Source organism: Pectinophora gossypiella, chromosome 22 (assembly GCF_024362695.1).
Source record: "Pectinophora gossypiella chromosome 22, ilPecGoss1.1, whole genome shotgun sequence".
NCBI lineage: Eukaryota > Metazoa > Arthropoda > Insecta > Lepidoptera > Gelechiidae > Pectinophora > Pectinophora gossypiella.
Genome location: NC_065425.1, coordinates 5,019,956 through 5,038,186, shown reverse-complemented (window position 1 = coordinate 5,038,186; position 18,231 = coordinate 5,019,956). Strand labels below are relative to the sequence as shown.

At 40.1% G+C, this 18,231-nt stretch overlaps 2 protein-coding genes across 6 annotated transcripts in view; one reads left to right on the top strand and one right to left on the bottom strand.

Moving 5' to 3' along the window:
* The window catches only part of LOC126376985 (dedicator of cytokinesis protein 1), a 66,448-nt gene that overhangs the window by 31,885 nt on the left and 16,332 nt on the right, over nucleotides 1-18,231 (bottom strand). For all 5 annotated transcript variants that reach the window (XM_050024545.1, XM_050024547.1, XM_050024548.1 and 2 more), the window contains exons 3-18: nucleotides 12,894-12,996; nucleotides 12,490-12,635; nucleotides 12,148-12,271; nucleotides 11,385-11,594; nucleotides 10,719-10,810; nucleotides 10,117-10,260; nucleotides 8,824-8,950; nucleotides 7,848-8,057; nucleotides 7,158-7,256; nucleotides 6,428-6,604; nucleotides 5,752-5,947; nucleotides 4,884-5,032; nucleotides 4,208-4,371; nucleotides 3,364-3,541; nucleotides 2,286-2,416; nucleotides 1,197-1,371 (exon numbers count right to left, since the gene is read on the bottom strand). In XM_050024545.1, the coding sequence (XP_049880502.1) occupies nucleotides 1,197-1,371; nucleotides 2,286-2,416; nucleotides 3,364-3,541; nucleotides 4,208-4,371; nucleotides 4,884-5,032; nucleotides 5,752-5,947; nucleotides 6,428-6,604; nucleotides 7,158-7,256; nucleotides 7,848-8,057; nucleotides 8,824-8,950; nucleotides 10,117-10,260; nucleotides 10,719-10,810; nucleotides 11,385-11,594; nucleotides 12,148-12,271; nucleotides 12,490-12,635; nucleotides 12,894-12,996 (2,425 nt within the window). The remainder of the gene's footprint in view (nucleotides 1-1,196; nucleotides 1,372-2,285; nucleotides 2,417-3,363; nucleotides 3,542-4,207; nucleotides 4,372-4,883; nucleotides 5,033-5,751; nucleotides 5,948-6,427; nucleotides 6,605-7,157; nucleotides 7,257-7,847; nucleotides 8,058-8,823; nucleotides 8,951-10,116; nucleotides 10,261-10,718; nucleotides 10,811-11,384; nucleotides 11,595-12,147; nucleotides 12,272-12,489; nucleotides 12,636-12,893; nucleotides 12,997-18,231) is intronic.
* On the top strand, nucleotides 13,442-18,117 carry LOC126377067 (uncharacterized). The gene is made up of 2 exons (XM_050024704.1): nucleotides 13,442-15,266; nucleotides 15,379-18,117. The coding sequence occupies exons 1-2, from the start codon at nucleotides 13,704-13,706 to the stop codon at nucleotides 15,424-15,426; spliced, it is 1,611 nt and encodes a 536-aa protein (XP_049880661.1). The 5' UTR covers nucleotides 13,442-13,703; the 3' UTR covers nucleotides 15,427-18,117.

Below are 18,231 nucleotides of genomic sequence, written 5' to 3'. Positions count from 1 at the left end.
CAAAATATTTTGGGCGTGTTTGGGGGTTGTGTTTCGGAATATTATTTATTTTTAAAAGTGAAATGACAATGATGCTTAGTAATTTTACTGAATGAATATGAAAACAAATTGTGTGCAAATGCACTTGATTACGATGATATGGAAGAAAATATTGAATTGTTAATAGATAATTCAATTAGTATTTAAATTTAGTTTCGACAATATTCTATCAAGAATTTAATCTTTTATATTTGGTCAAGAATATTTGCGTTCCTTGTACAACCTATAACGAGGAGTTTAGACTATCTTTCTTCTACATAATCATTCTAATAACACTTCAAGATCATTGGTTTGTGTCGTTTCCATAAATAACAAAACCTCTTTTTTATATTTTAATGTAATAAATGCCCCAATGTTTACCCCTTGTATCTTTGCGCTAAATTATTCTTCTTCGCATATTTTATGCATTAATAGAGAGTAGTTCGAAACTGATCGATAAATTTCCTATACTTTTTTGCACAAGAAGCAATAAGAGAGAGAAGTTCGCTTATGGAAGTAGCCCCGATACAAACAATCCGTCCCAGCACTCCATACAAAAAAAAACTCGTTTTAACCATGGTATAATAAAACCAGGTATGCTCAATCTTATGAAAAGCCGCCAGTGCTAGCCGTTTGATGACGTGAGTGTTACATGAGTGTTACCATTAAATTGGTATCTCCAACATTCCAAGCACTTAAATTTTATTATTGAAAATTAACCGAATTACTGACTAACGTACATAATTACAAATAAAAAACATTAAAACTGCAAGTGAATCTTTTACTGAAAGTTCAAAATTGCCTTGCAAAGTAAATTAAAAACATTAGTCGTGACTAACCTCCAAATAGACTAGTAAGACCCAGCTGGGAGGTTAGGTTAATCTATATCAATATAATCTATATAATATCTTCTCTTTCGTATTGCTCCATGCTTGTGTAACATACATACATAAGCTTACGATTATATCCTTATGAGGTAGTCAGACGTACATCCATCTCAAGATGAACTAGGTACCTACACCTCACCGAGCATTCTGTTACACCAAAGTGATAGATAGGTGGAGAGCCGTATCCCCGTCTACAACGGTCGAGACAATTGTGTCAGTGAAAACTGAACTTAAGGTAAATTGGTAACTCATTTGTCTGTATGAGTGTGTGTGTGTGTGTGTGGCACTGACCTCGGCCTTGTCCTTGAGCAGCGCCCTGACGGTGCCGGCCAGGTGTGGCAGCAGCAGCGCCCGCGCGGGGGCCGCGGCGCACAGCGGGCCGCGCACCACCTCCAGTAATGCCAACATCCGCTGCTTGCTGAGCCGACCCAACGGCAGCGCGTCCAGAGCGCGGACTATGTACGCGCTAACCGAGATACATTCAAATATGTTAATATTCAACGAACAAAACGATCATTGACAAGTATCAAAAACTATACGTCATCATTATAGTTGCAACGTACATAAACTCACGCCTATTTCCCACCGGGAAAAAAGTAAGCAAAAAAGAAGAAAGAAAAGTAGTAGTAAGTAAGTATAGTAAGTTGCAATCCGTTGCAAAACTGAGGTAAATTGATAGCCAAATGTGCAAACAGAATTGAAATTCGTTGGAAAATTAACAAGTTACAGCCATCCGAAATCAACGAGTTAGAAAGAAATGGCAATATCGTCTGACGTCGTGCCTTACTGGAGTAAGCTCGAGTTAAGGAGTCAACTACTTGGCGCATGTTTAACCGTGTGACAATGACATATATACCATTTAAATGATTTTTGTTTTTATAGCAAACTCACATCATCATCATCAGCCCATTAACGTCCCCACTGCTGGGGCACGGGCCTTCCTTATGGATGGATAGGGAGATCGGGCCTTAAACCATCACGCAGGCCCAGTGCGGATTGATGGTTATTAACGACTGCTAATGCAGACGGGAACAACGGCTTAACATGCCTTCTGAAGCACGGAGGAGCTCGAGATGAAAACTTTATTTTTGTGGTCACCCATCCTATGACCGGCCTTGCGAAAGTTGCTTAACTTCAACAATCGTAGACCGAGCGCGTTTACCGCTGCGCCACCAAGCTCCTATTTTATCTAGCAAACTCACATAGAGAAAATTAAATCGAAACACGATCTGATTCGGACGGGACTTGAACCCGCAGCTCTTCTCAACCCGGGACGAGCGTGTTAACCATTACACCACCGGATCGTCCTCCTATCCATGCGAAATTCTTTCGATCTATCGTCAATAAGCTAATATCTATGCAATTTAGTTAGCAAGTCACCTGAGCTCTGTCTCCGGGTACACCTTGATGGCATGCGGCACGGCGTGCGGCAGGTACTTTAGTGCGCAGCCCTGGCATGTCAGAGCGTGGTCGCCGCACCGCATCAGCCACACCAGCGCGTCGAGTAGACTCTGCGCATATTAATAACAATAAAACATTTCTTCTAGCGTGTGGGTTGTGGGGTGAATTACCAACCTCATCAACCCTGGTGTCAGGTCATTGAGCCGCCAAAGGCCCCTGACATGACTCATGTAACGACTACGTACTTACACTTAATAAAACACTTTATTATACAGAAGACTATAGAAAACCGGAGAGGAAATATGATTGGCCACCTGATACGACACGATTCCTTTATAAAAAACATCATAGAAAGAAAAAAATAAGGAAAGAGAGAAAGGGGTAGGCCTAGGAGAACATTTATGAAACAATTAAAAGAGAAGGTGCAGGACGTGTCGTATCAGGAGGTGAAGGATTTGGCGGGAAGAAGAGAAGAATGGCGATTACTCCGCCGATAAAAGCGCAGCTCTTAAATAAAGATAAATATTGCACAGAAGAAACACAAAGCACATAATACAAAACAACACAAGAAAATAAATGACACAAAAGGCAGCCTTACTGATAAAGATATTAATCTCTTCCACACAACCTTCAGGTATACGATAAACAAAAATAATGTGTTTATACTCTTTATTTAAACCACTAAATTCGATTTTGTGAGTTTGAAATCATGTTTAGATCGTAGATAATTAATATCACGTGGCGCGTGGTTTTCATCTGTGCCTGGTTGGCCATAGGTTGGCCCCCTATTACAATTAAACATACAGGGTGTTAGTGACATCGTAACGACGATTCCACCTAATATTAACCCAGAATCATGGTCTGAAACATCCCCATCAATATTCGTTACGATGTTACTAACACCCTGTATATATTGGCGAGGAGTGCGTGTACTTAAAGACACATCTTTGGGTATAGGCGTAATTCTATGCTTATTTTTGATATATTTTTTTGATGTAGTAGCAAGCGGTATTTCGTGGTCTCTGCCCCAACGGGTTTTTTTTGTAATTGTACCAACCTCAAACTGGTATCTGAAGTCGGTGTTGGCGGCCCTGTCGCCCAGAGCGCTCCGCAACTGTCGGCTGCGCGCGACGATGCGCACCAAACACTCCAGACACTTCATACATTGCAGCAGACGCTTCGTCTCCCCTCCGTCCGCTGTTGTTATCACCCATACCATCACTGCTATTAGTTTTCTGAAAATATGAGTTATTTTAAAATACTTGATCTTTTCAACTTCTTTATAGGATAAATGACCAAAAATCTCCGTTTAGTGCACTGTGGGATCTGGCAGGAGTTGTGGACTTGATCAAAAGACGTGTGACTTCTAAAATGGTCGTTTATTGTTTGTCCTATTCATGTGGTATATGACATAAATAGATATAGAGCACTTGCATAGAACATAGTGTGGAGGTACTCACTACATAGTCCTTACTACCTAAAATGACCCACCTACATCTCTCTCTCTCTCTATTTAAGAGCTGCGCTCTTGTCGGTGGAGTAACCGCCATTCCTCTCTTCTTCCTGCCAAAACCTTCACCTCCCGATACGACACGACCACTTCATTCATAGAACACTTTGAATGGCGACTAACTTGTTTTTCCGCCATTTTGAATCTTTATCATAGCCGATTGAATTTGACCAAGATTGAAATACGTTCTGTCATAGTTTTTCTAGACGGTAGGTAAGAAGCAGTTTTCTAAAATCTGGAAGTTTTTCCATGCTCACCATGACGGCCCGATGACATCCCTCATATCAATATATTAATTTTACCCCCTAATATTTTCCCCCATTCTTGGAAAACAATTATGTCAGTTAGTCAGTGGGTCCCCAGCTATATATAATAGGTAAGTGCTACCCACTCGTAAGCCAATGCATCGCAGAAGCTCTCGTCGATATAGACGTGAAGCACCGGCTGGAAATGCTGGTATTTGTGGTCGGCTACCAGAGATATGACGTGTAGCAAACACTCCAGTACCAGCACACCGTATGACTTGTCTGTGTAGCTCTCTTGTTCTTCTTCCACCTACAAAGAAAATGTATTTAGACCAATTTTGTTCCTCCTCTTCTATCGTGTGGGTTGTGAAGTGTATTACCAGCCTCACCAAACCCGGTGTCAGGGTAATTATTGAGCCGCCAAAGGCCCCTGACATGGCTCATGTACCGATTACTCACTTACATCTGTAACTAGTAACCGGGACCAACGGCTTAACGTGCCTTTCGAGGCACGGATCATCTTACTTTCGAACAAACAGGTGATCAGCCTGTAATGTCCCAACCAAACTAGGTCACTAAGTGATTTTTGTGGTATGTCCCCACCGGGATTTGAACCCGGGCCTCCGGATCGTGAGCCTAACGTTCACCCACTGGACCACATCGGCCGTTCCTGTGAAATTTTGAATGACTTGATTGCAAACCTTTGAATGACTTAAAGGTAAGCCATCGCTTCTGGAGCTAATCCTAGGACTTACCTTACTTTATTCCATGATCTCTACTTACCCTGGTAAGAAATAGAAGTGAGTTGATGTATGTATGTACCTGAGTAAGTATACTGAACAGCGCGTCCAAGATATCCTGTAGAAACTTGACTATCTCCTCGCTCGGTACGTGTAACAATCTCTGTAGCGCCGCCCGGAGATTCCCTTCGGCGTGATGTGTACTCCACTTTAGCACGCCTAGGATTTCCTCTGCAAAAGGAAACAACATCCATGAACATATTCATGGCAATAGAAACTCTTTAAGGGGTACACTAAAACTTTGACCAAGTTATCCTAGTTAAATATACAAAACTGCTCCTTATTTATACTATAACTGCAATTCTGACCCCCGTTGGACTCGCACGAGTTTAGCAATACCAGCTACCAACCCGCAATAGAGTAGCGTGGTGGTTATGGTTACCCCTTCGCGGCTACAGGCGTGATGCTATATTATGTGGATATGCATTATACCCTCTCTGCAGCCCTAGCACGCTAACGGCGCAAGTAATGCGAGTAAATGTCAAAGCGCGAGTTGTCAAATTTGACAGACGAGTCAAGGTTCTTCGTTCACGCATCCAGTTGCTTGCGACTTGAATATGGAAAGTGTATCACACAATTTCAAACAAATTATGTTAAAAACTATCTATTTTCTCTTTTCTTATGAAAATAGGTATCTGTTTTTCTTGGCTTCTCTATACGAAATACACAATAATAAGATATTTCCTTTGGAGTGCGACATCTTGAAAAAATCACGGATGTCCCGGTAGTGGCGTTTACCAAGGATATTATTTAATCTCGCGTCGTGTCGCGACGCGCTTATAAAGCGTGCTAGATCTGCTGATTCATTAAAGAAACATCCGCGACCAGACGTAAAATGTCTTTCCGATGCATGCTACAAATAACTTTATGATCTCTTAGTTATTACATACCCCTCTGGGTCAGCTTTGTTGAACACAACTTGGTGGAGACTGTGAGTGTATCTCTATGCACTAGAGAGAGTACCCCTCTAGTCAACCCCTTCTCGGAGCCCGCAGGCAGCTCATCGCGACGTGACGGCAGTCCTAGGCACGCCGCCGCCGCTTCCGATTCTACGTCCCCCGCGTTTTGTGAACGTTTTGCGTCAATCTGCAAGAGCGTTTGTTGAAAAGAATTTTAAATAGTGTAATTATATTGTAATGGTATATATATTTATGGTACGTTTCCAGGATTTGTGCCCGGGCATTGATTGGGCTCGCCTCCTATTAGATGGGAATTAAACATAGCTGGCGGGGAGTGGGTGTATACGTATATGATGCAAACGCTATGCTGTTATGTTGTATGTGAAGAAAATCAACAAAATTACGGGCAAAGAATATAATATATAACTTTTGTTTGTCAGTTTGATAATGACATTTAGAAGTTTGTTTAATAAAATTCTTTGATGTACACGTTGTAACCCATATTCACTTTTTTTTTTTGGGGGGATCAGGGTTCAAACACCTCCGGTTGATTGGAACTTACAAAGGATGTTTATGTATGATTTATTTTTGTTGTGATGCTTGGTGCCTATAAAGCTAACTAGCCCTGCAAGAAAGCTCACTCTCGACGGCTTCAAAATCAACTAACCTTATAAACACACAAGTCATGCATAGAGTCAGGCGTTGTGGTCCCCTCCTTCTGCATGAGTCGCAGGTAAGATAAAGCGAAGTGCTTCTCCGCGCGGTCCTTCGCCTCGTTCGAGCTGCGATGGCGGCACAGGAATACTAGATGCGCTTCCTTGAACGTTTCTATGTTTAGACACACCTGCAAGGATATGCATGAGGTGAGCAAAAAAAGGACTATATATGTCTATCCTACCTTAAGGTTTTTAGTCTTTAGAAGGCATATAACAAGGAAAGTTATGAGTATGAATGTGGATGGATACAGGGGTAGGGGACGACCCAAGAAAGTGTGGATAGATTGTGTAAAAAAGGATGTGTGTGACAGGTGTAAGTACCGAAATGATGACTGGCAGAAATTAGTGAAAGAGGAATACATATTGTGCCGACTCCACGTAGAGTGGGATAAGGACAGTAGGATGATGAGAAGTTACCATCAGGATGAACTGTTAAGAAAACAAAGTAAGGAAATGAAAGTTATCTTTAACGCACTGAATATATCAGGCGGCCCAAAGAGACCTGGGGCCTTATATTTAAATCGCTCTCCTTCAACACACGTGCGAAAATATATACCCATTTCACGTAGCACATCAGAACTTGTCATGTGCAAGATGAGACAGGTATATATTTTGACCTACATGCGAGCAAGGGATAATAGGATTAGAAAAAGAAGATATGAAGAAAAAGAATTGAAGTACCTTGAACACCTCCTGCCATCGCGGCTTGTCGTCATGATAGTACACCAACGACGTGTACTCGTCCACTAAACCTGCTCCCGCGCCGACGGAAATCACGCCCTATTAACATAATATGTTATCATTATTTACTCACACCCAGTAATGGCAACCCTAAACAAGGTATAGAACTTCAAATTACAAGGCAACTTGTAGCCATTTAGTATTGAATTCCTAAAATGGTGACATGTCATTTGATGTTATGTCTTTCATGTCATATCATATAATGTGGGTTGTGGTTGTGAAGTGGACAACCTCATTAACCTTTATATCAGGGTTATTATTGAGCCGCCAAAGTCCCCTGACATGGTTCATGTAACGACTACTTACATGAGTAAGTAGTAACCGGGACCAACGGGCTAACATGCCTTACTTTATTACTTTCGGACAATCAGGTGATCAGCCATCAGGATCACAAAGTGATTTTGGTGATATGTCCCCACCGGGATTCGAATCCGGGACCTCATTACCGTGAGCCCAACACTCAACCACTGGACCACAGAGTCATGTAATGTCATATCATATCATAATATAATATCATGTCATGTCATATCATGTAATGTCATGTCATATCATGTCACGTCCTATCACGTCATGCTCTATCATGTCATATCATGCCATGTTATGTCATTTTGTTATAATATTATCACTTACAGGTAAGATCCGTCCGTGTTTATCGACAACTCTGGCGACGAGCTCGATATTCCTCTCGGAAGACTTGCCGCCACCTTTAGAGAAGGATCCGTTGCTCAGAGTGACATACAGGTCGTTCCTGGCGTCACCTGGCATAATGACCTCTGGGAAACCCATCTTACGGGCCACTGCTGTGTTGCCCACTACTATGTGCGGGTTCTCTTCACGTATCTGTGGAAAATAACCATTATTATTCTGATCAAAATAAAGAGAAGCAATATAGATAATAACACAATTCTATACAAATCAGGGGGTTGAAAAGGCCACATCGAAGCAATTCATCTAAAAAGCAATATGGCTATTTGACATTTGTTTGCATTGCGCACTTACTTTTATATGCGCAAATGTCAAATTGCAATATTGCTTTTTTAAATTCAATGTGGCCTTTTTAAAATTTTTATATATGCGTCTGCCATTACATTATATTTTTGAATATTATTATGTACCCAAGCAATGACAAAAATTAAGTATTTATCACGTTGGAGTTATACATCGCAATCGATATTTTATTCTGGTGGAACGCGGAAATCCCTGCAATAAGGGACTGTTTTTGACTGGCAAGCTTTGTTTTTGACTGGCAAGCTTTATTTTTAACTGGCAAGCTTTGTTTTTGACTGGCATGCTGTTTTTGCCTGGCATGCTTTGTTTTTGACTGGCAAGCTTTGTCTTTGACTGGCTTGCTTTGTTTTTGACTGGCAAGCTTTGTTTTTGACTGGCAAGCTTTGTTTTTGACTAGCAAGCTTTTTTTTTGACTGGCAAGCTTTGTTTTTGACTAGCATGCTTTGTTTTTGACTGGCATGCTTTGTTTTTGACTGGCATGCTTTGTTTTTGACTGGCAAGCTTTGTTTTTGACTAGCAAGCTTTTTTTTGACTGGCATGCTTGGTTTTTGACTGGCATGCTTTGTTTTTGACTGGCATGCTTTGTTTGAAAGCGTACCTGTTTCAAGTCACCCTCGACCAGTTGCAGCGACACCCACACGCCTTGCGAGTGTTTAGCGTCTTTCAACTCCCGCTGGTTCGATATCACTTGCTTTAGGAGGGTATCCATCTTCTCTTTTTCGCAACTGGAACAAAACATAACATAATCTCACGAATATATCCCAACTTGGCGACAACATCCATCGCAAGATAAACTAAGTACCTACACGTCATTTTTAGTTCAACCAACGTGATAGGTGGTGAGCCGTATCGCCGTCTATAATGGTCGAGCCAACTGTGTTAGTGAAAAATATTGATTTACAACTTCAAACTCATCGTCTCCCTAGCAATATCCCGTTTTTCACAAGGTCCGCTTACCTCACCTAACGATTTGACAGGACCGGTTTTTTACAGAATCGACTGCCTGTCTGACCTTACAACCCGCGAAGGGAAAACCAGCCCAATACAGGTTAGGTCACATACCTCTAAAAATGCATTTCTCGATAATGTGAGTTTCCTCACGATGTTTTCCTTCACCGTTGAGTACGTGATAATCATTTATGATCCAAACACGAAATCGAAAATAAATACGACAATCATTGGTTTGGGCCTGTGCTGGATTCGAACCCGCGACCTCAAAGTGATAGGCAAGCTTTCTAGCAACTGGGCTACAACGGCTCCCACTGCTCGGCTCTGATGCCACCAGCAATACAATACAAATATACTTTATTGCACCAAAACAAGGAAACAGTATCTGTTAATAACTAAAGCAAAACATTTAAACTGATATCACCAAACATTTTTATCGCTACATTACGTTTAATACTTCCTTATCGATACCATATCATTTTAAAGATTACGTACAAACAAAACAAACTGCATTTTTGCATTCGGGTCAGATTTTGGTATCTTTAGGTTGAATAAATAAAGTCAACATTAAGCCAGGACCACACCCCGAACACTACATACAAAAATCTCATTTATACAGCGTGCCGCGTTATTATACGCGAATTTGACTAGTTTGAAACTAGTCTATTTTTTCTTTTTTGTACTCTGATCCTAACTGCCTAAAGACTAGGTAATAAAGCTCTTTTACATAACTTTTTAACGGAACGACACATGACTGCATTGTATGTGCCTCTCAAGAGTGAGACGTATATGAACTGTTTGTTATGATTGTTCTTTATTAACTCCTTTCATGAGCTACTATTACCCCTGACCTGTTGATGCGGTTGGTAATCCACCTCACAACCCACACGAGAGAAGAAGATGGGCTACTATTGCATACTGCATAAGGATATGATGTACTTACGGGTAGAAAGGGACAAGTATATGTTTGTCGGAGTTGTCGTGGGCGAGATAGCGCGTGATGTCGACGCAGGCGACCCCGAATGGGCGCCGCATCCCGCCCGTGGCCGCGGGCGGAGCTGCTATCGTGGGCGCTATTGAACTCCTCCTGTACGGAATATTATAATAAATAGACCACATAGGACACATAGTAGAGAAGCAAAAATTAACACAACACAACAGGCGGGGATATTGCCAAAAGAACAATTTCTACCAGGCAACCTTTGTTTTATTCAAAGGCGGAGGACAGGACAGGAGTCCTAGTATGGCTTTGTAATAGACTACTCTGGGCGCCATCCCACTTGCGTCAGACAGAGTACTGCGCGGCAAAAGGGAAACCACTGTCCTATTTTTCCCTAAAAAAGTAGCATGGGAAATGCTGCACCGACAAGAGCGTGGCTCTTAAATTGATGATGATGATGAAACTTTGGATACAAGATACGTTCTTCCTCTACCTCTGTGCGAGCCCGCTACTATTAGCCGACTCATATGATGGAAAAGTACTCATTACGTCGGCCATTGATATATTAAATCATCGGTGGAAATTCACAATGAATGAAAACATACCTAAAGTCATTATTGCAAGCATCCATGGATCCTATTCTCACGACATGGCACACTAGAAAAAGCTTCTCCCTCTTAATATCACCGCCTAAGTCCTGTAAAAAAGAATAAAAAAAGTATACGTAAAAAATTCGGTTAAGAAAATTAGAGACAGACTAAAGTTTACTTTAAAAACACGTTTCTTGTAATAGGAACCGTCTTTGTACTTTATTTTTTACTGTTTTTATTATTTATTGGTAAATCCGCCATAATAACACATAATTTGTGAACATTTCAGCTGGCTACCTTTAACGGTGCAATAAATACAGCCCTTTAAAATTAGGACTGACAGACCTATGCTGTCTATAGGCCCCGTAATAGCTTATTTTATACTATTTATTATATTTTTTATCGAAAAAGCTTTATATAATAAAAAAAAAACATATTTTTCTTAATTTTAAATTTCGCGCGAAAACGGTCACGTGACATTTTGCCCAGTGACGTCACATTTCAATAAATAAAGAAACAACTGTCAATCAGTATAATTTGGCAGATAGTTTGTGTTTCTCTGATATGATAGTCACACGTTTCGGGGCTTTTAATACACAGATTAAAAATCGAATTTTTATTTTGTAAAAATATTTATATAAAATATTCAATTTCGCCTTTTAGACCGTCATAAGAACTCACCGTAAATACAACTTGTGCTGGCGTGACGGCTTGCGGCGGCCACCGCAGCAACAGATGTTCAGTCAGTTTGTTCTGCGACGAGTCGTACAAGGACAACAATAGTTCCGCGTTGTCGCTCATACGACACACGAAGTTATGTATACGCACGCATACTGAGTACGAGCGGGCGGTGGGGGGCGTGGCTGGCGTTGGACTAGTGGGTGTGGTTTCCTGTGATGAGAAAACATATAATAAATAATAATAAATGTTGTTTATTGAGACACGGAAATGAAAGGGACGGATGATTCACAGCTCTTAATTTTAGGAAGAATGAGTAAATGAATGAATAACCCGGGCGAATCAAAAAGATATGTCGCTGGTATGCAATCCGTTTGACGTGCTGTCTACTTAACTGTGTCGGGTTATTGGCCAATGTAAAATTTTTAGACGGTTGTTTTAGATTTGTGCTTAAAATTTACGTGTGTTCCATAAATTTAATGCTTGTCGATTACCCGTCCCTTTCCTTTTCGGCGTATAAGAAAATGACAGATATAACTTAAAATATAATTAGATGGTATTTACAGGAATTAGCACCATTATTACTTCCACATTTGTTAATAACAACACAACTTAAGCTCAGGACTATATTCGAGTGGGGTAAGCAATACCGGCTAGGATAAGATTTTATGTATATCTCAATCTTCTGCAACGCGAGAAGGAAAGATGGCGACTGAATTTTCTTCGCTTAAGAGAAAAAAAAAGAAAATTAAAAGAATATCCATACCATGTTCTTCTCAATACGGGCATTAGCTTCGTCGTGTAGTGCATTGAGTTTGTACGTAGACGTTTGAAGAGGATCCACCAAATGTCCGCCCGCTGTTCTTACTGCTAACTCCATTCCCACTGCCCTGTACACAAATACAATTGGAAATTAGATATCAAGTTCTACAAGATAGATTATACGTGCGGCCGTGTGACCGTGCGTGAATGAGTCCGTGCCTGTGTGCGTCTGTGCGTGTGTGTACGTGTGAGCGTGTGTGCATGTGAGCGTGTATGGATGTGTGCGTGTGAGTAAGTGTGCGTGGGTGGATGCGTGCGTGTGTGTGCGTGTGTGCGAGTGTCTTACCTATTCCCCTTGTCGATGGTAAAAACGGCGGTCCTAGCGACCCTCCGCAGCTGGTCTTGCGGCAGCGCCCCCGACGCCGCCTGCGCGCGTAGCTCTAGTAAGGCACGCATGCTCACTTCCATAAACTTGAAACGCTCGTCATTTGTCTGGAACAAATATTCCAGTAAGGCTTCGTCGACGCGTCGGAAAGTATCACGCGTTGGAAAGTATCCTACTAGAATCACGAGCAAGCCGGTAGCCCTTCGTCTATGAAGGGCCTAGGAAGTAACAGTAAACGCTGTTGATAATTGATATTGTGCATGTTTTCAACAAAACCAGGTAAAACTATCAACTACAAAATACTAAATAGTTTGAAGGACTTTCGGAGACTTCTAGGCATCGTCGTTACAGTAACAATAACTTACGAGATATAACTTCTTCCACGTCTGCAGCCACTCTCTGAGAGTGACTGCTATGTCGTGAACCACGCCGCTGCCGCCGGCCGATGCCAGCAAGGTATCGCCGCATCTGAAACAAATGTCATATATCGTCAGTTTATAATTAAAACCACGTAAGCGCCATTTTGAAAAATCACATTCTGATGTGATTTGCTTCAACAAAACCTAATTTCATTCCGGGTAACAATTTTTATATTTCAAAACCCCATTGTTCGGATATTTGTGTCTGGAATTCTCGGTCTTTGGAGGATATATAAGCAGTTGAATGCATTCTAAATTTCTCCCACACTCTTCATCTAAAAGAGAAAGTTACATCAGACATGTATTCAAATAAAATATAATAGAATACGTCGTTCCAAAAGCGATAATGTTTCAATTAAACAGTGGCGTTTGTGATTCATGCGATTATCAGAGGTCACCGCCCCGCGCCCCGGTCAATTGGTGAACGCTGACATATTGTCGAACTGACCTACGGCTGATAAGGGGAAATGGGTTGGCAGCTGGACTAGATTTGTTGTATACGTCACTATTAGTTACGCACATCACTACAGCTGTCGCGATTGTCTATGTCATTCTCTTTGGTCGTCTCATTGTACTTACCTTGTGTTGTTTATATTAATAAAAGATATTAATTACATTGAAGTCGTCGTATGATTTTATAACCAAAAGGACCGGCTAACACGCTACAATACATGGTGTCAGAAGTGTAAGTGAACTGGATTCACATCGTCGTGAAATAAGTAATGTCAACACGTCGCCGCCTCGCCGCTAACAAACATGTCGGAAGATCAAAAACCCAAGAAATTATCGGGAATGTCATGTCCGCAGCCCATGTTGATGACTGGTAATTTAGCACAACAATGGAAGAAATGGGTGCAATCCTTCAAATTTTACATGCGCGCGTCCGGCATGGATGAAGAAAGCGATGGCAGAAAGGTAGCTTTATTTTTACATGTCATTGGGGAAAAAGGTGTGGATGTATTTAACACGTTCGGAAAAGACGAAGACAAAGTTAAATACGACGAGCTCATCGAGTTGTTTCAAAATCATTTTGCCCCAAAAGCTAACCTAACTTATGAATGTCACAATTTTTTCACATATAAACAAAGTGAAAACGAGTCGCTGGATGATTTTGCATGTGCACTAAAACTAAGGTCTCAAAACTGCGAGCTAGGAAAGCTGCAGGAACGTCTTGTCAAAATAATGTTCATATGCAACATGCATCAAAAGTACAACTATATCCGAGAAAGACTTTTGCTTGAAGACAAGTTAGATCTTGACAAGGCCTTAGAAGTGGCAAAAGCCATGCTAGCTTCAAGACATCAGACAGATGCATTGACAGCAGAACAAAGTTCAGTCATGTATAATAAAACTCAGTCAAGGTCTAAGTCAAATACAAGAAATAAAAGTCAACAACAACAGTCAAAAAAGGAAGTCTGTACAAAATGTAATCAAGTCCATCGTCACAAGTGTCCAGCATTGTCTCAAGTCTGCAGAAATTGCAATAAAGTCGGTCATTTTGCAGTATGTTGTCGGTCCAAGTCGAAGTCAGTCAAGTATGTCGAGTCAGATAACAACACCCATCAGGTACAGTCAGAAAAACAAGATTTATTCATTGGTCATATACAGTCGTCATCGTCAAGTGAGTGGACAATAAATATAAACATAAATAAGTCACAAGTGAATTGTATTATTGATACAGGCAGTGATGTCAACATAATGTCAAAAAACGTCTATGATTCACTTAATATCAAAAAGGTATTGTCTAAAACTGATATTAAAATTAAGTCATACACTGGTAATAGTCTAGAAGTACTAGGTCAACAAAATTTACAATGTAAATTACAATTGAATGGCACCTACATGACAAAACAAATTAATTTTGTTATTGCAAATGTGAATTCTCCAACTGTGTTAGGTAAAATTACTTGCTCAGAAATTGGATTAATAAAAAGAGTTTTTTGTGTCGAGTCTACAAATAGTCACATGTCAGAAAATAATGATAGTCAATTGTCATTTGAAACAAATCAAAACGAGTCAAAGTCATGTCATGTAATTTGTCCTGAAGCCATGAAAAGTCAGTCAGTACAGTCAAGTCAGTCACAGTCAAGTCAGTCACAAGATATAAATTTGTCTAAACTAATTGAATATAATAATTCTGTTTTTACCGGTCTTGGATGTCTTCCTGGTGAGTGTGTCATAAGTACAAATCCTGATGTCAAGCCAAAAGTCGATGCACCAAGGAAGGTACCATTCGCTCTACATCAAAGGCTTCAAGAAGAATTGGAGAAAATGGAAAACATGGATGTCATTGTCAAGGTCACAGAGCCAACTGAGTGGGTGAGTTCTTTGATTTTAGTCGAAAAGAAGAATGGTCAATTACGGGTATGTCTAGACCCCCGTAATCTAAATCAGGCGATTAACAGAACTCATTATCCTATTCCGTCCGTAGACATGGTTCGCGCCAAGGTCGCTGGTGCAAAATTCTACTCAACTTTAGATGCCAGTAGTGGATTTTGGATGTGTAAATTGAGTGAGAAGAGTTCTTACCTCACAACATTTAATACGCCATTTGGTCGTTATCGCTTCAAACGTCTTCCATATGGAGTCAACTGTGCCCCTGAGTACTTTCATAGAATAATGACAGAAATATTTGGTGACATACCAGGAGTGGCAGTATACAGCGATGATATTTTAGTCAGTGGACAAACACTACAAGAGCATAATGAACGCCTTAATATGGTATTCAACAGAGCCAAGGAATACAATGTCAAATTTAATAAAGAAAAATGTTCATTTGCCAAGGAGAGTATTAAATACCTGGGTCATATATTTTCAGCAGTCGGAATCACAGTCGATCCGGATAAAGTCAGAGCAATCCAAGAGATGCCCTCTCCTACTTGTCTAAAAGATTTACAAAGATTTCTAGGCATGCTTAATTACTTAAGTCCTTTTATTAAAAATATGGCATGTGAGACAGAAATTCTACGTCAGTTACTAAAGAAGTCTACTGATTGGCAGTGGAATGCTAATCATGAAGCAACATTTTGTCATCTAAAACAATTAATATGTCAGGTCCCAGTCTTGTCACATTTTAATGTCAATGATCCTATTGTCATACAAAGTGATGCTAGTAGCTGTGCTGTCGGAGCAGTGTTGTTACAAAATCAACATCCTGTCTATTATGCGTCAAAAACCTTAACGGAGTCACAGCAAAGAATGGCTCAAATAGAGAAGGAACTATATGCAATAGTCTTTGCCTGCGTCAAGTTCCACCAATTTATATATGGACAAACTGTAATGGTCGAAACAGATCATGCTCCGTTAATAACATTATTTAAAAAGCCTTTAGTCGAAGTCCCAACACGTCTACAGAGGATGATGTTGAAAATACAGTCATATAGTCTAAATGTAGTCTACAAGAAAGGCAGTCACATGTATATTGCTGATACATTGTCTAGAGCACCACTGTCAGAAACAAGCACAGATGAATTAGATGATGATGTGGTTGTGCACGTCAATTTACTTATTAAGTCATTACCTGTCTCTCCAGAACGTCTACAATGGCTAATCAAAGGCACTAATGAAGATGAAAGTCTACAGATTTTGAAAAAATACTGTAAAGAAGGATGGCCGTCGAGTAAAGCTCAAGTTCACAAAGATGTACAGGAATATTGGCAATATAGATTTGATCTACATACAGAAAATGATCTAATCTTCAGAAGTAACAGTATAGTCATACCTAAAAAATTAAGGCCAGATATCTTGAAAATAATACACAGTGGTCATCTAGGAATTGAAAGGTCTAAAGCGTTTGTCAGAGGTCATGTATTTTGGCCATTCATGTCAACAGATATAAAAAATCTTGTCGAGTCATGTCATACTTGCTTGTCACATAGAAGCTCAAATGCTCCTGAACCGCTTCTTCCACATGATGTCTCATTGCTTCCATGGGAAAAAGTTGGTGTTGATTTCATGGATTATAAGTCTAAAAAATTCATAGTCGTCCAAGATTATTACTCGAATTATATTGAATTGATGTCAGTGGCAAGTACTAACGCCAAAACAGTAATTGTTTGTCTTAAGAGTATCTTCAGTCGACATGGGATACCAGTAGAGTTATTCTCAGACAATGGTCCACCATTTAACTCTGCAGAATTTAAGAATTTTATTTTTGAATGGGGAATACACCATAACACGTCAAGTCCATACATACCAAGGTCAAATGGATTGGTAGAGTCAGCAGTCAAGATATGTAAACGTTTTCTTACTAAGTCAGACGAATCAGGAACAGACCCATATCTTGCTTTGCTTCAATTCAGGAATACACCTAGAGGAAATCTACCATCTCCAGCACAACTGTTAATGTCACGTTCGCTGAGAACACAATTGCCTACAGTCACAAATAACTTAAAACCTAAAACAATCAAATTTCAAGATTATGTCAAGACAAAGGAAGAAAATAAGAAGAAAATGAAAGATTATTACGACAGAAAGACTAAAGTATTGCCAGAACTAAAAGAAGGAGATAAAGTCTATTTTAAGAAAATGCCAGATTCGCTATGGACTACAGGCACCGTCAAGTTTAAATGCGATCAGCCTAGGTCCTATACAATTGAAGGGTCTGATGGATTTATAGGAAGAAGAAATAGACAGCATATTTTGAAGCCACCACAGATACCACAAATGGAATTTTCTGAAGGGTCACAAAAGAGTCCAAATGTCAGAACGTCTCCTGTGTCACATACAGTAGCTCCGTCTATTGAAGAGCATACTACCCCGGTTCAAATGCGCACTCGGAGTGGAAGAGTCATAAGACCACCAAGACAGTTAGATTTATAAAAAATATACATATATATATTTGTTATGACTGTGAAGGACTGTCTGTAAATTTAGCTGTCTAGTATTAGTAATAGTATAGACTAAGTTAAACATATTGTGTCTTAATTGTAATTACAAATTGTCTGTCTTAGCTGGTCAATAAGCTACTGTTAAACTATAGTGTTAAGTCAAGTCAAGCTGTAAAATTGTAATCATTTTACTTCTTTCTGATAAGGGGGATGTTGTATACGTCACTATTAGTTACGCACATCACTACAGCTGTCGCGATTGTCTATGTCATTCTCTTTGGTCGTCTCATTGTACTTACCTTGTGTTGTTTATATTAATAAAAGATATTAATTACATTGAAGTCGTCGTATGATTTTATAACCAAAAGGACCGGCTAACACGCTACAATACAGATTGACAATCTTCATGTTTGCATATGCTTTTCTAACTACACGCAATAAAGCAGCAGCAGTTA

Coding starts and splice junctions, on each gene's coding strand:
- LOC126377067 (XM_050024704.1), top strand. CDS start 13,704: ATGTCGGAAGATCAAAAACCCAAGAAATTATCGGGAATGTCATGTCCG. Junction 15,267..15,378: donor TCACAGAGCCAACTGAGTGG/GTGAGTTCTTTG, acceptor TTCCGTCCGTAG/ACATGGTTCGCGCCAAGGTC.